Genomic DNA, 17,049 nt, shown 5'->3' with positions numbered 1-17,049 from the left:
TTTAACGGCCCGCCGCTCTCCGGTATAGGTTTTCAGCTTTTTATTTCCTCATACCTAGATTTTTATAAATTTAAAAAAAAAAAATAAAAAAAATTGAAAGACAACGATTTATCAGATATGCAGATAACATCTTGCGCTAAAACACGGCAGTCCAAAAGTAACATTTAATATTCTAATTCGTTGAATATCACAACCGTACATTTTGTTGGCAGAATCAAATAGAATTGACCTCACCTTTGGAATCGATTGTGATACAGATACGAGTGATATTACTCGTGTATTTATTTTAGTTCACTGTAAATAATAAAACAAAGGCGCTGACTATGGCCATTTGCTCTTTTCGAATAATAGAAGATTGAAGGAAATCATGGCAGATATGAATATTCTTTACACTACGGTCTTAAATTCAATTTATTGACATGAAAAACACTTCATGTTTTTCAAAACTTGAAACTATGCTCTGAGAAAGTCCATACACGGCGTTCTTTTGTGACATTTTCACAATGTTTATGCGGTCATGCAACGCGTTAAATTAAGCCATGAAAAAAATAGTGAACATTCATAAGCAGTTGACTCACTATTTTGCGGCTTATTTTGTACGAAAATTGCCGAATTATTGACAGAAATATTGATAGTTTACTGTGTATAGTCATAACGACGTTGACGCTCGTACGACAGAAGTGTGAAACGTATTCAGGACACGTAGTGCATGTTAACCGGCCATATTTTTGTTCTCTTCAATGCATTGATGTAGCATGTCAACGTACGTGTATCATTTTGGTTTAATTTTTGTACGATATAAACAATTTATATTTTAACTCAATTTACTTCAAACATAAACCATCCAGGGGGGGATGACTTTTTCAAGAAAATGTCACCATGGAAGCACTAAAATGATTTTAAATTTTTGAAATTTCATGTTTATCTCTGAATTTTTATTTTTTTTATGTTTGGCTATTTAGCCTTTCTTGTCAAACTTTCAAAAAACAGTTATTAAAAGCAATCGCACGCCCATTTAAGCTGATACTTTTAAGTTATAAACTTACAAACATACTTGATTTTTTTTAGAAAGACACACATATTTTTATACTACTTTCCAGAATCTATTGCAATACAATACCGCGTATAAGTGCGTACATATCTATCATATGTTAGTAATAGCTCTATTATAATTATTATGTTTAAAATTAATGTACTTTAAAACACAAACTAATGGTATTTTATTCTCAATATCCATTTTTCTGAAATGCCACATAAACGCATCCAAAACATACCCAGGGTCAAATGTAAGGCATGATATGATATCGAAATAATTATTTTTACACACCTAATGGCCACCTCCCAGGCTCACGTGCACACTTTACTTCCGACCTGCGTGCTATCATGACACTTTCAGGAATAACAAGGACAGTTATAAATGAAATGTGTTTATTACAGCTCTACAAACTGCAAAACATAATTTAAACAATTTATTTGTTTGCAACTTTCATTAAAACCTATCATATATTCTATAAATACATACACGTGCATATCATTTCTTATTTTTTTCACAAATCAGTCATTAAGCACCTTAAGGAGAAATCTCGTTAGGTAGATATGTACTGTCAACAAAATTTCTTCAATCGCTGTTCTGAAAAAGAAATGAAGAAAAATACATACAAACTTTTGTTTATTTTTAATCACTGTTTTTTGCCAGCATTTACTTTTATAAAAAAAGAACAATATTGGACATTAAGGCAAGTTTATTCGGCAAATGATAAAGTTTTAATTCGACTATTTAATCAAGCTGATTTGTTCTCTGGAAATCGATTTTTACAATACAATATAATTTATTTTTAGAATCAGATTAAAAGTATCACAAAGACTTGTACCCCTTTTGCCTGGGCGGCTCCGCGTCCCTGGCACTTTCTGGCCCTTGCTCGCCTCTCAGACAGGAAGTCATCCCTGAGGATCTCAGCCATCAACTGATCCTCCTCGCCAGTGTAGGTGATCTGAAATTCCACATAATAAATCATTATTTACAAAATAAATACAAATTTCGCATGTGTAGGTAATCTAGCCATCAACTGATCCTCCTCGCCAGTGTAGGTGATCTGAAATTCCACATAATAAATCATTATTTACAAAATAAATACAAATTTCGCATGTGTAGGTAATCTGAAATATCATATAGTAAGTCATTATCTGAGATTATAAAGCTCCCGTTGTCTTGGACGACTCAGCGAACCTGGCACCTCCTAGCCAGCCCCTCAGAAAGGAGGTCATCCGTGATGAATAATCGTTGCTCTATGTTACCTACCCTGATTTCACTATCATCGGCGGCGCATGCAGGAATCTCGTCGTCGCTCTCGGTTACCTACCCTGATTTCACCATCATCTGCGGCGCATGCAGGAGTCTCCTCGTCGCTGTCGGTTACCTACCCTGATTTCACCATCATTGGCGGCGCATGCAGGAGTCTCCTCGTCGCTCTCGGTTACCTACCCTGATTTCACCATCATCGGCGGCGCATGCAGGAGTCTCCTCGTCGTTTTCGGTTTTCACCATCATCGGCGGCGCGTGCATGAGTCTCGTCGTCGCTCTCGGTTACCTACCCTGATTTCACCATCATCGGCGGCGCGTGCATGAGTCTCGTCGTCGCTCTCGGTTACCTACCCTGATTTCACTATCATCGGCGTGCTACCCTATCTCAGCATTTTCTACACGCTGACATTTTGGGGACTGAAAGTTAGTGATTGTGTATTTCTTAAAAATGACACGAAAATCTTTCTGGCCACACCATTGCTCGAAGAAGGCCTCAAACGCTGTTGTTTCAATGGACCAATCATAGAAACATTGTAATTTAAATGGAACACGTATGTATGCTAAACAAGTTTATATATATATATATATATATATATATATATATATATATATTATTTCAACGCCTATAACAATCAAACTATTATAAACCATTACCGTTGGCTGATGAGCCCCGCCCAATGTTCTGGGCGGAAGTGGTGGCAATCTTCGAGGAGGGGCGACCGTGTTGGAGGGTTTCCCGTCCAGGGTAACGGCAAACGCCACGCCACCTTTATTCACTTTTGCATCTTGTTCTGGTATTGTGAACAATGTAAACATGATGAATACCATATAACTACCTAAAGTGGATTTTCTTGAATTTTGTTATCTCCTTAAATTGTAAAACTCGATATATCTCTTGTTCCATTGTCGACCTTAATTGTAAAATACTTCATAACGAGTTACCATCGCTGTATTTATTTCTTGGGATTTAACAAAGACAAAACCCTTTTTTATTACGTGATAACTGTACGGAGTCTGTCAAGACATCTTAATTTGGAACTATCCGTTCCGAGTCAATAACCAAGTATAAAGCTATTGTAAAAGCCTATTCCCACCCACCTTTCTCCAGTACCGCCACCATTTCTTCTCCTTTTTTCAGCTCTGCCTCCATGTCGGGGTATGACACCGATGGTGACGGCTGTTGAAAGGGATTTCCGGCCGAGATCACGGCCGAAATATCGCCCCTGCGTTCTTGCGGGTCCGGACCCACTTTATTTTTATTTTTACCAAAACAATTCCCCATTTTATATGGAAAATATGCGTACAATTGAGTCAACAAACTGTCGCTATGCGTGGTTTCAAATGACGTTGACGTCAAGGATTTGACGTTATTGATCATTTTGCAGTATGAAACGAAGTTTGTAATTGGACAAATAACTTCATGTTCTTCCAATCAAAGAACAACATGCAAAATGAGCGCATGCCTATTTTCAGAACTTGTTATGGGGATGTTAATTGATTAAAAAATTAAAATGGTTATTTTTTATCGTCACATTTAGCCTATTCCTGTCATTTTCAATGTGGCTGTATGCTCGTTGACAATTGTAGAAATTAAGATACTTACAATGTCTAACGGATGTCTCAAATGTCTGCTTGGACAGCCGTTGATTGGAAGGTTTAATTATTCAGAAAGTCCTTACAACTATTTTCGCACGTTTATTAAAAAAGCATAATAAACGCCGCAATGCGACAAAACTAAGTGTTCGATGATTGACAGAAGAACTTCAACTTTCATTTTGAGATTCAGTTTCAAATCTTTTATTCTCAGTAGCAGTGACCTTGACATTGACCCCAGGGGCCCTAACCGCAATCAAATTAAAGGTATCCGCAAACACTTCCTAAATAACAAGTTAAGTCAAGATATGTCAACACCAATTAAGTTATTCGGTTGCAACCGTTTTTCTATTTTTAGTAACAGTGACCTTAACCTTGATCTCAGGGGCCCAAAACACAATCCAATGAAAGTTCTCCATAAACTCTTAATAAGTACCAAGTTTAGCCAAGATATGACAGCCCTTACTAAAGTAATTCATTTTAACGGTTTTTTTAGCAACAGTGACATTGACCTTTGGAGCCCCAAACACAATCCCATGAAAGGTCTATATAATCTCTTCTTATATAAATTTGGTCAAAATGTGTCAACCCTAACAAAAGTTATTCAGTGCCACGACGTTTGATCCCGCCACCCGTGTGCCCGCTCGATGTACAAAATGAAAAGCCAAGCAGTAGACTTGTTTCAGCATTTTTATTAAAATAAGATTAAATGCATAGCATAAATTGAGCTTTAAAAGTGCAAAATGGTCCTTAACAGTAACAACCATTGATCAAATGTTCAACATTTTTACAGATAATAAAACAAAAATAATATATAAATTGAATATGTGAGGTAAACCTATGCACTTCAAATTAGTGAATTAATAATAAACATGCATCTTATGTACAAATAAAAAATAATAGTATATAAATGTATGGCGAAGGTGTGTATAAGAAAAACATCCTCCGAAATTGATAAGAATGATCTCAAAAGTGAGTCAAAATACATCATTGTTTCCGTATCATTTTAAAATAAATACCAAAATGTTATCATTGCATATTCTTAAAAACACCGAAAATGCTGCTAAATGGAATAAAATATTTTATGGAGAATAATTCAGTGCACGAATCCTGCACATTTCTAGTCCTACCATACATTGATTTGTGCTTGAAAGATGTTCCGTATGAACGTTTCTTAACAATGTGAATGTTAATTTTGTTTCAACTAAGTCTCTTCTAATCCATTGAGTCTTTAAAATATCACGGCCCTGGTTAATAGATCCGTCGATACCTCAAAGAATTGCACATGCCCCACTTTTAGATACCCTTCCCCTGGACCCATGTTTCTTTTTCTTGCCTCCTCTGTCGGACGATGTGTGTGGTTCGTTGTAACTTGCTGGGCCTGGAAATGGCCCTGAAAGACTCGCTCTGTCGCTCACCGGGGTGAACACATTGTCCTCATTATCGTGTTCTTCATCTTCATCATTAGCATCAACCACACCATTTTCCTCGTCAGGAGTAATTCTTGTGGTTGCATCGTCATCCTCTTTGGTTTGTGTCTCACGAATCAACATCACGTCTTCAAATTCTTCGACACCCCCTTTCTGGAATATTAATTGAAAATACTTAAAAGTTGTCTCACAAAAATATCATTGCAAAGCCACTGTATGATAGCCAGATTTTTTGAGGTGGAAACTTATATTTAACGTATACGTATGATGGGTATTTCATCCTCACTTACAGGCATGATAATGTGTAATTTCCGAAACAATATTCATCATTGTGTCTACCATGTAAGACTGATCGATCATTTCGGCAAACCGGCGATTTCTTTTTGAATTTCTATGAAAATCTGACAAGCAATATAATATGAACATTATTGATGAAAGCGCTGAAAGCGTTGACAGGCTGTAGGCGCGACAAGCGTGGTTTTACTTTTTTTAATTGTGTTCACTGGCAATAAAAATTGAATCCAAAAAATCTTTTGATGGGCCTCAGACTGTTACTGATAAATGTTTGTCATTATCTAAGAAGAGGTTATGTAAATTGATTGATTTTTTTTTATTGAATAGAATTAGCTAGTTTCATAACAGTAACTGATAAAGCAATATGTACTGGAATATATGTACATTGCTTTTATTTTGCAAGGTTTTTGCTAGTTAACAGTTAATTAAATGAAACCCGATGTTGGATGTGGACGTTTTGACTATTTGTAATAGTTAAAATAAGACAGAGTCTTTAAGTCAACACATTTCCATTTTCTGCGTATCAATAATTATATATTTCCCACGATTCTTCAAAAAGATTTATTTCAGATAATTCGGCATGCTTTCAAATTCACATTAACGTTGAGATCTTATAAACGTATTTAAATAAATTGGTATTTTTAATTCTCACTATTTTAAACCGTATAACAACATACTACCAATTTTGTTTAACCCGGAGCATTATTTTTTTAAACATGCCATGCCAAAATGTAGATCTGACGATACCCAATTTTTATTTGCGGTACTTATGTATGTAGGGATGCGGCCTTCAGCCCAAACTACCATTTCCGGATCCATTTATCTGCATTTGATGATACAAGAATGATGGTACAGGAGTGGTAGTGCATGTATTGCTGTGTGTGTTGTTGTTTTAAAGTAGATCGGAAGTGTTTTAAATGAATACACTTGAAAGGCATATACACTATTTCTCGTAGTATTTCTTACCAATGTCAACATCATTTCCTCCTCCGAGACAGCTTGAGCTGTTTTTGAATTCACGTGATATGGCCACGTGATCCTTATTTGAGCGCTTCCGGGAGTAAAGCAAACAATAGGGTAGTATGTGTCGAGAAGGTTGTGTTTTAATACAATACGCTGCCCAATAGAGTTGTTGACTAAGAAGTAAACTTCGGTTTCTCCCTGATCAGCCTTTTTGATGCAACAGCAAACACTGTCACCTGTAAGGCAAAAACAACATGGTACTATTAAGCCACAATCACTCATAGCTTACGACTAACTCAATACCTACGACGACTAGAATTTACGGCGTTTCACGACAACCTCTTGCAACCAAAACCAGGAAAATGATGGTTGAATTAGTCGATGGATACTTGGCGATAGGTCCTGCGACCAATTGGCGATCGTCGTCCGCTCATACGACTGTCGGCAAAAGGTAAACGACAGATTGGCGACTACTTGGCGACATTTAACGACTAGTTGGCGAGTGGTTGCCTATGATCTTACTAGGGTCGTCAACCTTTCACGTTCATGGTTAGGTCAGCCCGAACAAATCTAGCATTATTAAAAATATTGAAGGAGAAAGATGGAGCATGGCTATGCCACTGAGAAGAAAATGCTGCGTAAGTTGTTATTCTAATCACCATTCATCTACGTCATCTGGTTTATCGTCACCGGTATTCATAACACATCGTAAGTCATTTCTTAACTGAAGTAGATTTCTTATTTTTTTTCATGGTCAAATTAAAATGAATGTATAAGAGTTTTTAAAATAACAGTATCGGTATTCAATAAAATCAATGTCGATAAAGTATTTCAGAAAACTTTTAATCATTATATCAAATGATCAGTGAGATGCTAACTTAGGAAAATGACTTAAGATAAGAAATGACGTAAGATGTTTTGTGAATACCGGCCCAGGATCTCTGCCCCATCTGGCCTCACCAACTCCCTTTCCGACTGCCGCGCCGGTTTCGGGGTTGTGAGAGCGGCAGAGGTCTCTTCCGTATCTCTCGTTTGTACCATGCCGAGCAGTACATATTCATTTTCAGGCAAGAAACTCTTATCCTTGAATTACCGGAGATTAGTCAAAAACCAATCGGCAACCAATCGCCAAGTGGTCGGCGTTGAGCTGCTGACAAAAAACACGTCGGCAACCAGTGGACGATCCGTAGCCGATCAGTCGCCGACTGGTCGTCGACCGATTGAAAACCATGGGAAGTCTTTTTGCGACAACTCTGGTTTAAATTGGTCTTAAATTAGCCGATAAATATATACATTATAAATCGGTGGCCTAAAAAGATATCGTAATTGTTAGAAATGATCGTGAACATTCGTTCACCTTCTTTCACCGGGTATGTATTTTCTGTATTTCTGGAAACGAAGAAGGCTCTTTGCTTTCTGTGGCGAAGGTCTATTCCATCAATTGGGAAATCGTTCAGCGCTGCTCCAATTTGTATTTGACATTCGGCGTCTGAAATATGCGATGTTATGCATTGTTATGTTTTCCCCTCTCTTTGGTTAATTTAATAAAAAGTACACATCCACACACGAAAATAAGTAATGTGTATTAAATAGTGTGATACCTTAGAGGATATGAAGTTTACTGAATACTAATCTGGATTTCAAGTTAAAAAATTTCAACAAAATCCTTTCAAGAATGCTGTAAAAAAATGCGCGTCTGTACAAAAAAAAACTGAAATGTATAGTCACATACCAATTTCTAACACTGTGATTTTAAAGAAGCACTGGTTTTCATAGCTGCATATGCATTGTATAGAATTGGTCTGAGTGTCAGCCTGCGTTATGTTATCGACATCCACAAATGCTTGTCTACCGCCCTTGACCGAGGATTCGACTACCGGAAAGTGTATGGATTCGCTAAACCGGAAGTTGTCATACACTGGTCGCCATATGTCAAAAATAGTCCGGTCCGGCAGAGCAAATGTTCGGGTGGCAGGGTACCATACCTTGACTGAATCATCTGAAAGAAAAAAATGGACAAAATACAATTTAAAATCGAGCCAGCAGAATTTATAAAAATGCTAAGCCCATCATTATATATTTGAAATATTTAGATGACAAAAATGACTGTGTGTTGATCGCTCATATTCTGGCATTGAGGCAAACCATGGAACGTGATAGACCATTTCCCTAACAAAACTCGAGCGGTCACAGGAAGGGCCCTGATTTATAGCAATATGCAATCGGAACATCTCGGCCATTTTTCATCGCAAACAACATCTGATGTATGCCGGTGAATTAGTAGAAGTAGTTCGTAAAATTAATAATAAAAAAATATTAATTTAATGTAGTGTTTTTGTGTGTAATTTGTATTAATCAGTTTAAAATAATTCCAAAAGTGTAAAATTGCATAGTAATATATAGAATCTTAAGAGTAAAATCCTTTGGTTTAACTGCTAAACTAAAATTACTACGCGATCTACTTGCAGCGTAGATAAAGGTAAAGAATTCTAACATTATAAACCGTCCATAGTCCATATACATCCGAGGTTCTTTTCGATGGAAAATGGCCGAAGTGTTCCGATTTAGCAATTTGAAGGCATGTTAAGTCAATCGGGATAACTGCAAATATGTGACAGGCAGTACAATGTTGCTTCCAGATTATAAACATTTTTCAAATTGTATTGAATTTTATACAAAGTTCTTATTTTCAGTAAACAAATCATGTGTAAAGATTAATAAAGCGTATTGGATTGTCAATAAACTTGTGTTAACAGTACAGTTCTTGCAATATGTTCAAGTTTACAAAACAAGAGTAATATCAAAATAGATGTAGTTTTATATATAAAATATATATAACAAGAGCTGACGTACGCCAGCGCGCTCGACTATACACCGCTTTGTTATTGAAATGAATACAATAATGTTGAAATATGTGCCTGTCAAAAGCAATAAAAAGGTAAACAAGAAATGCAGCAATGCGACGAAACCAGGATTTCAATGACTAGCCGTTGTGAGATTCAGTTTTAACTTCTTTTTTAGCTACAGTGACCTTGACCTTAACCATAGAGGCCCAAAATGCATGTAAGTCATCCATTAACTCTTCCTACATACCAAGTTTGATCAGAATATGTCAATCCTAACTAAAGGTATTCAGTACCAAACGGTTATCTATTTTAGTAACAGTGGCCTTGACCTTCACCCTAGGGACCTGAAACGCAATCCCATAAAAGGTCTCCATACACACTTCCTATATACTTCCTGTATACCAAGTTACAAATCGGTACACATATATTCTAATCAACTCGTTTAAGAGTTTCACTCTCTTTCTCAAATGTTTATATACGAGTATATACAACATACTTGTTTGTCAAAAGAGATCAATAGGAAATAAAAGAAGAGGTAATTTTAAGTGTATCTATTGCCATTCACCAATATTTCAATTGTATTAAGTTTCTTACATTTTTATATCATTTTTTTTCTATAGGGGAGACAAATTGGTAAAAATCGGTCCTCGAGTATATGATTCTCGAACCACCCATTATAGCACAATGCCATCTATTGATGCTTCATGTTTTACAATATTCCATTCAAACTGTTAAAGTTATTATGAAAAGTAAATTAAAAAAGTAAATAAAAGGTTAAAACATTTATTTGAAGGGAGACAATTAAAAAACAGTGGACCACAGAAATACTGTTCTTGTAACATGCAGTAATCAAACATATAATGCCAGTTGTTGTTTTCAATTTCCTTTTAATTTTTTTTTCAACATATTGTGCTTTAATATTGGAAAATAATCTCCGATCTTTATCATACCTTTGACAAGGAGACCAACCAATGGATAAAATCCTCCCTCGGGCACTTGACGAATGTTCTTGTAGACAATCTTTCCTCTGTATGTATAATAGACCAAAACAAGCTGGGTTCGCCGGTGCTCAATGCTGCACTTGGGGTCAAAAAGAATTCCACAACCCAGTCGATCGCCAACGTTGATTCTTATTTCCTTGAGTAACTGAAGCTCTGTGCAATATTTAAAAGCATGGTATTTTTCTAAGCAATCAGAACTCATCGGCAATTTTTCATCGAAAACAAACTCGGATGTATATGGACGGTTTACAATGATCTTTACAATTAACTACGCTGCAAGTAGATCGCGTAGTAATTTCAATTTAGCAGTGAAACTTGATAAATTTACTCTTGGGAATCTTAATTAATTAATTTAATAGTTATGCAATAATACACTTTACCGGTAATATATACAATTTATTTATACGTTTATTTTACAAACTACTTCTACCGATGTACGCATACATCCGATGTTGTTTTCAATGGAAAATGACCGAGATGTTCCGAAATATTTTTAAGAACATGTCATATGAACATATGTCATGAACATATCTTATATATCGAAAACGTATTAAAATGGTGCTTAATATATACTATTGGCATGTATAATTTAATTAACAACAACATTGAAACAATTCTCAAGGCTCAAACCTATTGCATACACTTTGTACATGTAGTTAATGTCTCCGTTTCAATCAAGGGTTAAGATCGTTAACTGTCAGAGTAGCCTCGTTTTGGGCGTAGCTACTGTGTTTTAATAAAAAATATTTTACATATATGGTATATATATTGTTCCAGTAACTTAACGGATGTCTCTTAGCACTCTTAAGCAGTTTATGGCTTTCGATTAGTTATTGCAACGGTGTCCAGGCCCAGTTTCTCTAAACTTCTCAAGTCCTTTATAACAGGATTAAGCTTATCCCACTATTTTTCTTTGCCGTCTTCAATTCGCGTGATATTAACTGCATTAAGAGTAATTATAGGACTTTAAATAGGATATCCTTCTATGATTATCACAATAAACCATATTTTATTTACCAAAATCTCATTTAAGTACTGTATGTGTTTTGTCTAATTGAAATAAGCAACTTAAGCATGTAAAGCTTAAGAAGTTTCGAGAAATTAGGACCAGTTTAACTAAAAAAGTGATTTTGTTCAAATATAAATGTTATTTTGAAAAACGTTTCTGTCGATCTGGCACATTGGCAACAAACTGACTTGAATGAGCATAGCGGTTACAATGTTAGCACATTCCGGAAGCCTACTAATTTGAAATCCCTACCTGTTTTTCCAGGGGACAATTTGGGCGCTTTAAATTTGCTTGTGAACGCCGAACTCAGCCCGAGAGACGGACAGCACTCGGGGTCCAGCTTCGTTAATAGCTCGATCTCAAAATAGCAGCTTTCTGAAATGAATAAAAAAAATATTCCCTAATCATATGGGATTGTTTAAAATGCCATATTAACATTCAAGTGAAAGTTGTTAACCTAAATGAAGCTTCTTTTGTGCAAGTCCATTTGGGATAATATTATTCACTTCATGTTAAATGCTTATTCCCAGTTTACATCAATGTGTGTCTTGTCTTGTCTTTATAAATTTGGCATGGTGTCTATTCCGAAAATAATTGAAAAACTGGCGTAAAAAATGCTTCAGCTATAAATTTAATTTACGGTCGTAAAATGCAACAGCCAGTTCCTTAACCAAGAACTTCACTCATTGGCTCAACTTAATATCAAATAAAGACGTCCATAAACTTAATTATTCAGCGAAAATCGAATAAACTGTACCTATTGTGGTAACATTGGGACCCCACATGTACGTTACCGTTATGGCTTTTAAATTATTGATGTGGTTGATTTCCGATTAAATGTCAGTCCTGTGTCTTAGGGGGGAAACTTACTTTTGATATTGACCACATGGCCAGGAAAATCTGGCGTTTATATGAACATCTGCGATTATTGATCAAACTGAAGACTTTTCCCGCATACGAGTCAGCAAATCTGTCGAGTTACACTGCATCATGAAGTATTTATTGTTCACACCTTTGAACGTTACAGTGGGCCTACTGTTCGGAACTTCTATTAAGTCCTTCGGGCTGATTGTTCAGAACTTAAAATTAACAACATAGTTAACACATTTGTTGTTAACTTTCAACATTGAAATGGTTGATGATATGCTAATATATTTGAATATAAGAGGAACCTCTTAAAGAGTTGTTTCAATCTTATTAGAAATACTGCAGAGCACGAGTGAATCCATTAATCTACCAGAGCAGTAAAGATTTGAAAGTTAACAATGATGATGTTGACAACGTTGTTAACTTAAACAAAGTTCTGAACAATCGGCCCTATAGTTGTTGACGCAATAATTGTTACCTTTCAAATCGTTAACTCTCCAGAAGTTAAATGGATTCGCTTGTGATCTGCTGTGTTTTGTTTTGAGACATCTGTTTCAGCTGTAGTTCTTTATATTTAAATATGACACATAATAGAATAAAAAGGTAACAACGATGGCGTAAATCACGTTGATAACTTCAGCAAAGTGCAGAACAACGGCCCAATGTCTTCATTTAAATGCAGACCCGACCAGATCCAAATCTAGCAGTATCATGGCATAAGAAACCATAGCCAGCTAACATTCCAGGTCAGTAGACAGATGCCGAACTTGTCATCATAATCCTCCACGTAAAACTGACCAACGTTGATTCAATTCGAAAGTAAGTTTTATACTGGACCAGTGTGTATTGGTCATTGAACTTGTAGGCTTAACCCACAACTTCTGTTATTAACACGGACGGCTTAATATGGGTATGGCCTATGTGCCCGTACGGCGCTAAAACGGCTCGTTTTCATATTTAGGTAGCTGAATTTGAAACGTATAGCTGGCCCATGTTAGATAAGTAACATTCAAATATATACTTAAAGTGTTCATGCTGAATATAATCTCATACAAAATCATATTCCCAATAATCGCCTCACGACCTAAGGCTAAATAAAAAAGCAAAGAGTGTGCACTAAATCCGCTGCTTTCTTATTCAGTCAACATGACTTGCTGCACATCGTTGCGCTGAACTTACCTCTATCCATCGGCCTAGGAGCCTGCACGTTGAACCCTGTCCGTTCCTTGTCATCGTAATCCACCAACGTCAACGTACGTCTGACGTCATTCCTGATTATATTCCGAAAGCCAATCCAGTTGGACAGAGAGGAGTTGAGCTGCAAAATAAAACATTTGAACATTAGTGATTCATTTAGTAAATCATAACTCAGACCACAAGTAAAGGTCCGTTTGACGTAGTTTAAGAGTCAAAGAAAACTATGTTTAAAGTTTGACCGGTCGCTAACTTATGTCACTACTCCGTGTTAACAAACCGTATATTTTTCATTGCACAAATTGCATATGTTTTGATTACCGTGAGCATATTGACACAAGAAGTAGCGCCAGAATGGGGCCAGGTGATTCTGAAAGCGGCGGGACCATTGCTCACGCCGACGGCCGGAAACAGGAATCGCTGGGGGACGGCGACCCACTGGCGGAACACGAGACGTCCATTCAGAAAGAAATTAAGCAAGGAGCGAGAGGGGAATGACTCTTCCATATACACAGTGATACGATCGCCTGGAATTAGATGGGGGGAATTGCGTCAAGGACTTTAAATGAGTCACATATATGAATGAGTTGTCCGTTTCTTACTAGTACCTACAGCTTCTTCTTGAGTGACCTGGGCATTGATGTTTTAAGTTGCTTGAGGTGGAATATTCCACAGGTGGGGAGTTCGAAAATATTTGCATCCTTACTTCAGACACAAACATTCCAATAAGTGTTATCACAGGAGTCTGATTCATTGTTTGTCACAAAATCAACATTTTAATGACAAACAATGATTCAGACGCCTATGAGTATTATCTTAAAGGAGAATTACAGTTAACGTTGGCATGTCAGAATTTATATTCACAACAGTCTGTTTTCTAATAGAGCACGTGTTTTACGACCCGGGTGCACTTGGGGAATATAAAATACCTCTAAGGTTTACACTCGTGAATTGATTACGCAAACATTATTATAGATTTTACAGAACTATTTGCATTTGATAATTTAGTTTTGTGTGCCCAATTTGAAAATGAAATATTTTGTATTGTAAACATTTATGACAAAATTGGCATAAGTGATGCTAACAGTAACTTTCAGTAACTATGGCAATGCATAGGTACAATTGTCATTTTTGTAACGTATGTGTCGAAATAATCCACTTATATATTCCAAGAATGTATAAATGGTCTAATATTTCGATCTAAATGACTGTATAAGTCACTTCCGCCAAATATTTGATGAGAATTTTATTGGGAAAATATGCCCCAAGAGAGGTCGTTTAGCTATGTTTTAAGTCATAAACTAGTCTCTGCGTTAGGTTAGGTTAGTCCATTGATTGCTCAGAACACGTTCTGTTGTTTGGTCAAGTGCCTTGAGAATTAAAGTAATTAGATTTTCCCTCTGAACACAAATATATAACTTGTGTACATGTCTCTACAGACAATTCGAAGCCAGACGTGAGTTGTACCGATGAAAATATTGAACCATCGCGTTTACTTTCGATTTTTTCATCCCTATAACTTAATTACTCATGTTACGTACAGATGTTATTATCCTTTTTGCAGCAGTCTCACAAGGGAAAACAATTCTAACACAGACGCATGTGGCCAGGCGCGTAGCTGCCTATACGCGAGTATGTGACTGAATCCACATTCTGACAAAAAAAATCAGCATAAGTTGCAGTATGCGTACTTGACTACATGATACTAAAACTGTCCATTTTCCAGTACTAAATAATTAAAGCACCTCAGAACGCCAAGAATGCACCAGATTGCACCATGGTTTTCAAAATATTCCGAGGGGGCAAGCCCCCGGATCCCCTAGAACAATTATGAATCCACATGAATATAGGGCAAGCTACGCCCCTGATAGCTCTGAATGTGTTTGTAATGTTTAGTTATTATCTTTTTTCGTCATCTTGGACGCAAACAGTTAATGGTATAGGCTAAGTTTGAACTTCCGACTAAAAAAGAAACACAAACTGCTCAACTATTTTATGCTGACACAATAATTCAATGGTTTCTAAATTAAATAATGTGTTCTGAAAGCTTGAATAAAGCGATACAGACATGCCACGAAAAGACTCGTTTGAGCTTATCATATTCTAAAAATAGACTTACAACAACCCAACTTAAATTACATGTACATGTCATAACAGTCTCACCCTTCCTCCCATAAGTGTTGTCGCTTTTAAGTCCCTCTCCCGCCGTAAATATCCCCCCATCTCCTGAGTGATAGCGAAGTGAAAGGTGTAGGTTCCAGGACGGATCCGACCCCGGTGATGACTCCTTGCTGTTTGTACCGATCATGAAAAAATTGTCTAGAAGTAAAAAGGAACTATTTCAGTAAGAACAAAGGTTAAAAGGATAAGCAAAACTATTTTAAAAGTATGTGATTATTTTGTTTAAAAGATCAATAATTGATGAGAACGAGGGGGAAAATACCATAGGGTAGGAGTCGGATTTGAAGCTCCGTTGTATTTGTACCAATTGATGGTTTAAACTAACAGCATTTATACTGATTTAATGGAGCTTTGAAATGATATAATATTTAACAAAGGAAGCCCATAAAGCTGTATATAAAATATATGCAATTTTGATTAGAAAAATATTGAATATTTTATGCGTTCTTAAACTACTTTTAATTGCATCTTATCATGCTCAAACAACAAACTTACCTTTTGAATCTTGTAATATTTCCACCTCGAAGAATCTGTTATAGTGAGATAGAGGCATAATTCCCTGAATCATATTTAACGTCAGGTGCGGGTTAGGCACGCAATCAACGTTAACGGTGACGCCATCATCTCCAACGTGAAACGTGGAGCAGCTCGCGTACTGTTTTATCCTGATTGTCATCTTCTTCTTTTAAATAACCGACGACGCCACACGATATGTCATATCTTCATTTTCATATTGTTTTTCTTCAATGATTTATTGCCACGTATCATTCAATCCAACAAAAGCAATCTAGTATTTATCAGCATCTGGTAAATATGAAAACACGTATTATTATTTCCTACTTCGTTGTATTATATGAAAAATCTGTTAACGAAGTATAAGTTTAAAGCATCAAGACAGTGTTAAACTATTCTAAAGTTATGAGCGTAAAATACAGTTTAAAGATTTCTGAATTATGAAGCTTTCAAATACTACTCTAAAGCAGTGTTGCTGTTTATGGGAATGTGTCAATATTCAATAACAGTAGCACCATATGAATAGATAAAGATATTCAGTTTACATTACATTTAAGCATACCATTAACCGTCGATTAATATCAAAAGTAAATCCGAAAACTTGGCATTATTTGTCACATCATATACTGTAGTACAACACTAACCATTTCCCATGCTTGCAGTCGACACTAAGCAAATTATACGTAAGTATTGGAAATAACTTAGTTCACTTTCTAAATCCGAGCGATGTTTTCAATAGGAAAACAACAATTACTACAGGACACGAAAAAACTGATAATATTCGCATTTTGTAAATTCATAGATTTCAATAATCAAGCCATTAATCCAGAGCGTTGAAAGCAAACTAAATAGATGA

General features: G+C 36.2%; 1 protein-coding gene across 2 annotated transcripts; it reads right to left on the bottom strand.

The window, feature by feature from the left end:
* Positions 1–4,844: 4,844 nt before the first annotated feature.
* On the bottom strand, positions 4,845–17,049 carry LOC128209743 (uncharacterized). Of its 2 annotated transcripts, none has more exons than XM_052913926.1 (11): positions 16,838–17,049; positions 16,176–16,484; positions 15,663–15,818; positions 13,821–14,026; positions 13,485–13,623; positions 11,691–11,813; positions 10,379–10,582; positions 8,315–8,581; positions 7,940–8,071; positions 6,586–6,818; positions 4,845–5,478 (listed from the first exon to the last, which is right to left on the bottom strand). In XM_052913926.1, exons 2-11 carry the CDS (start codon positions 16,354–16,356, stop codon positions 5,167–5,169), a joined length of 1,953 nt encoding a protein of 650 aa, XP_052769886.1. In that variant the 5' UTR covers positions 16,357–16,484; positions 16,838–17,049; the 3' UTR covers positions 4,845–5,166. The 2 variants fall into 2 exon arrangements, with proteins under 2 accessions (XP_052769886.1, XP_052769885.1); XM_052913925.1 differs by lacking the exon at positions 16,838–17,049 and adding an exon at positions 16,756–16,806.

The sequence above is a fragment of the Mya arenaria genome, chromosome 11 (genome assembly GCF_026914265.1).
Source record: "Mya arenaria isolate MELC-2E11 chromosome 11, ASM2691426v1".
Lineage (NCBI taxonomy): Eukaryota > Metazoa > Mollusca > Bivalvia > Myida > Myidae > Mya > Mya arenaria.
This window is presented reverse-complemented; position numbering and strand designations above follow the sequence as displayed.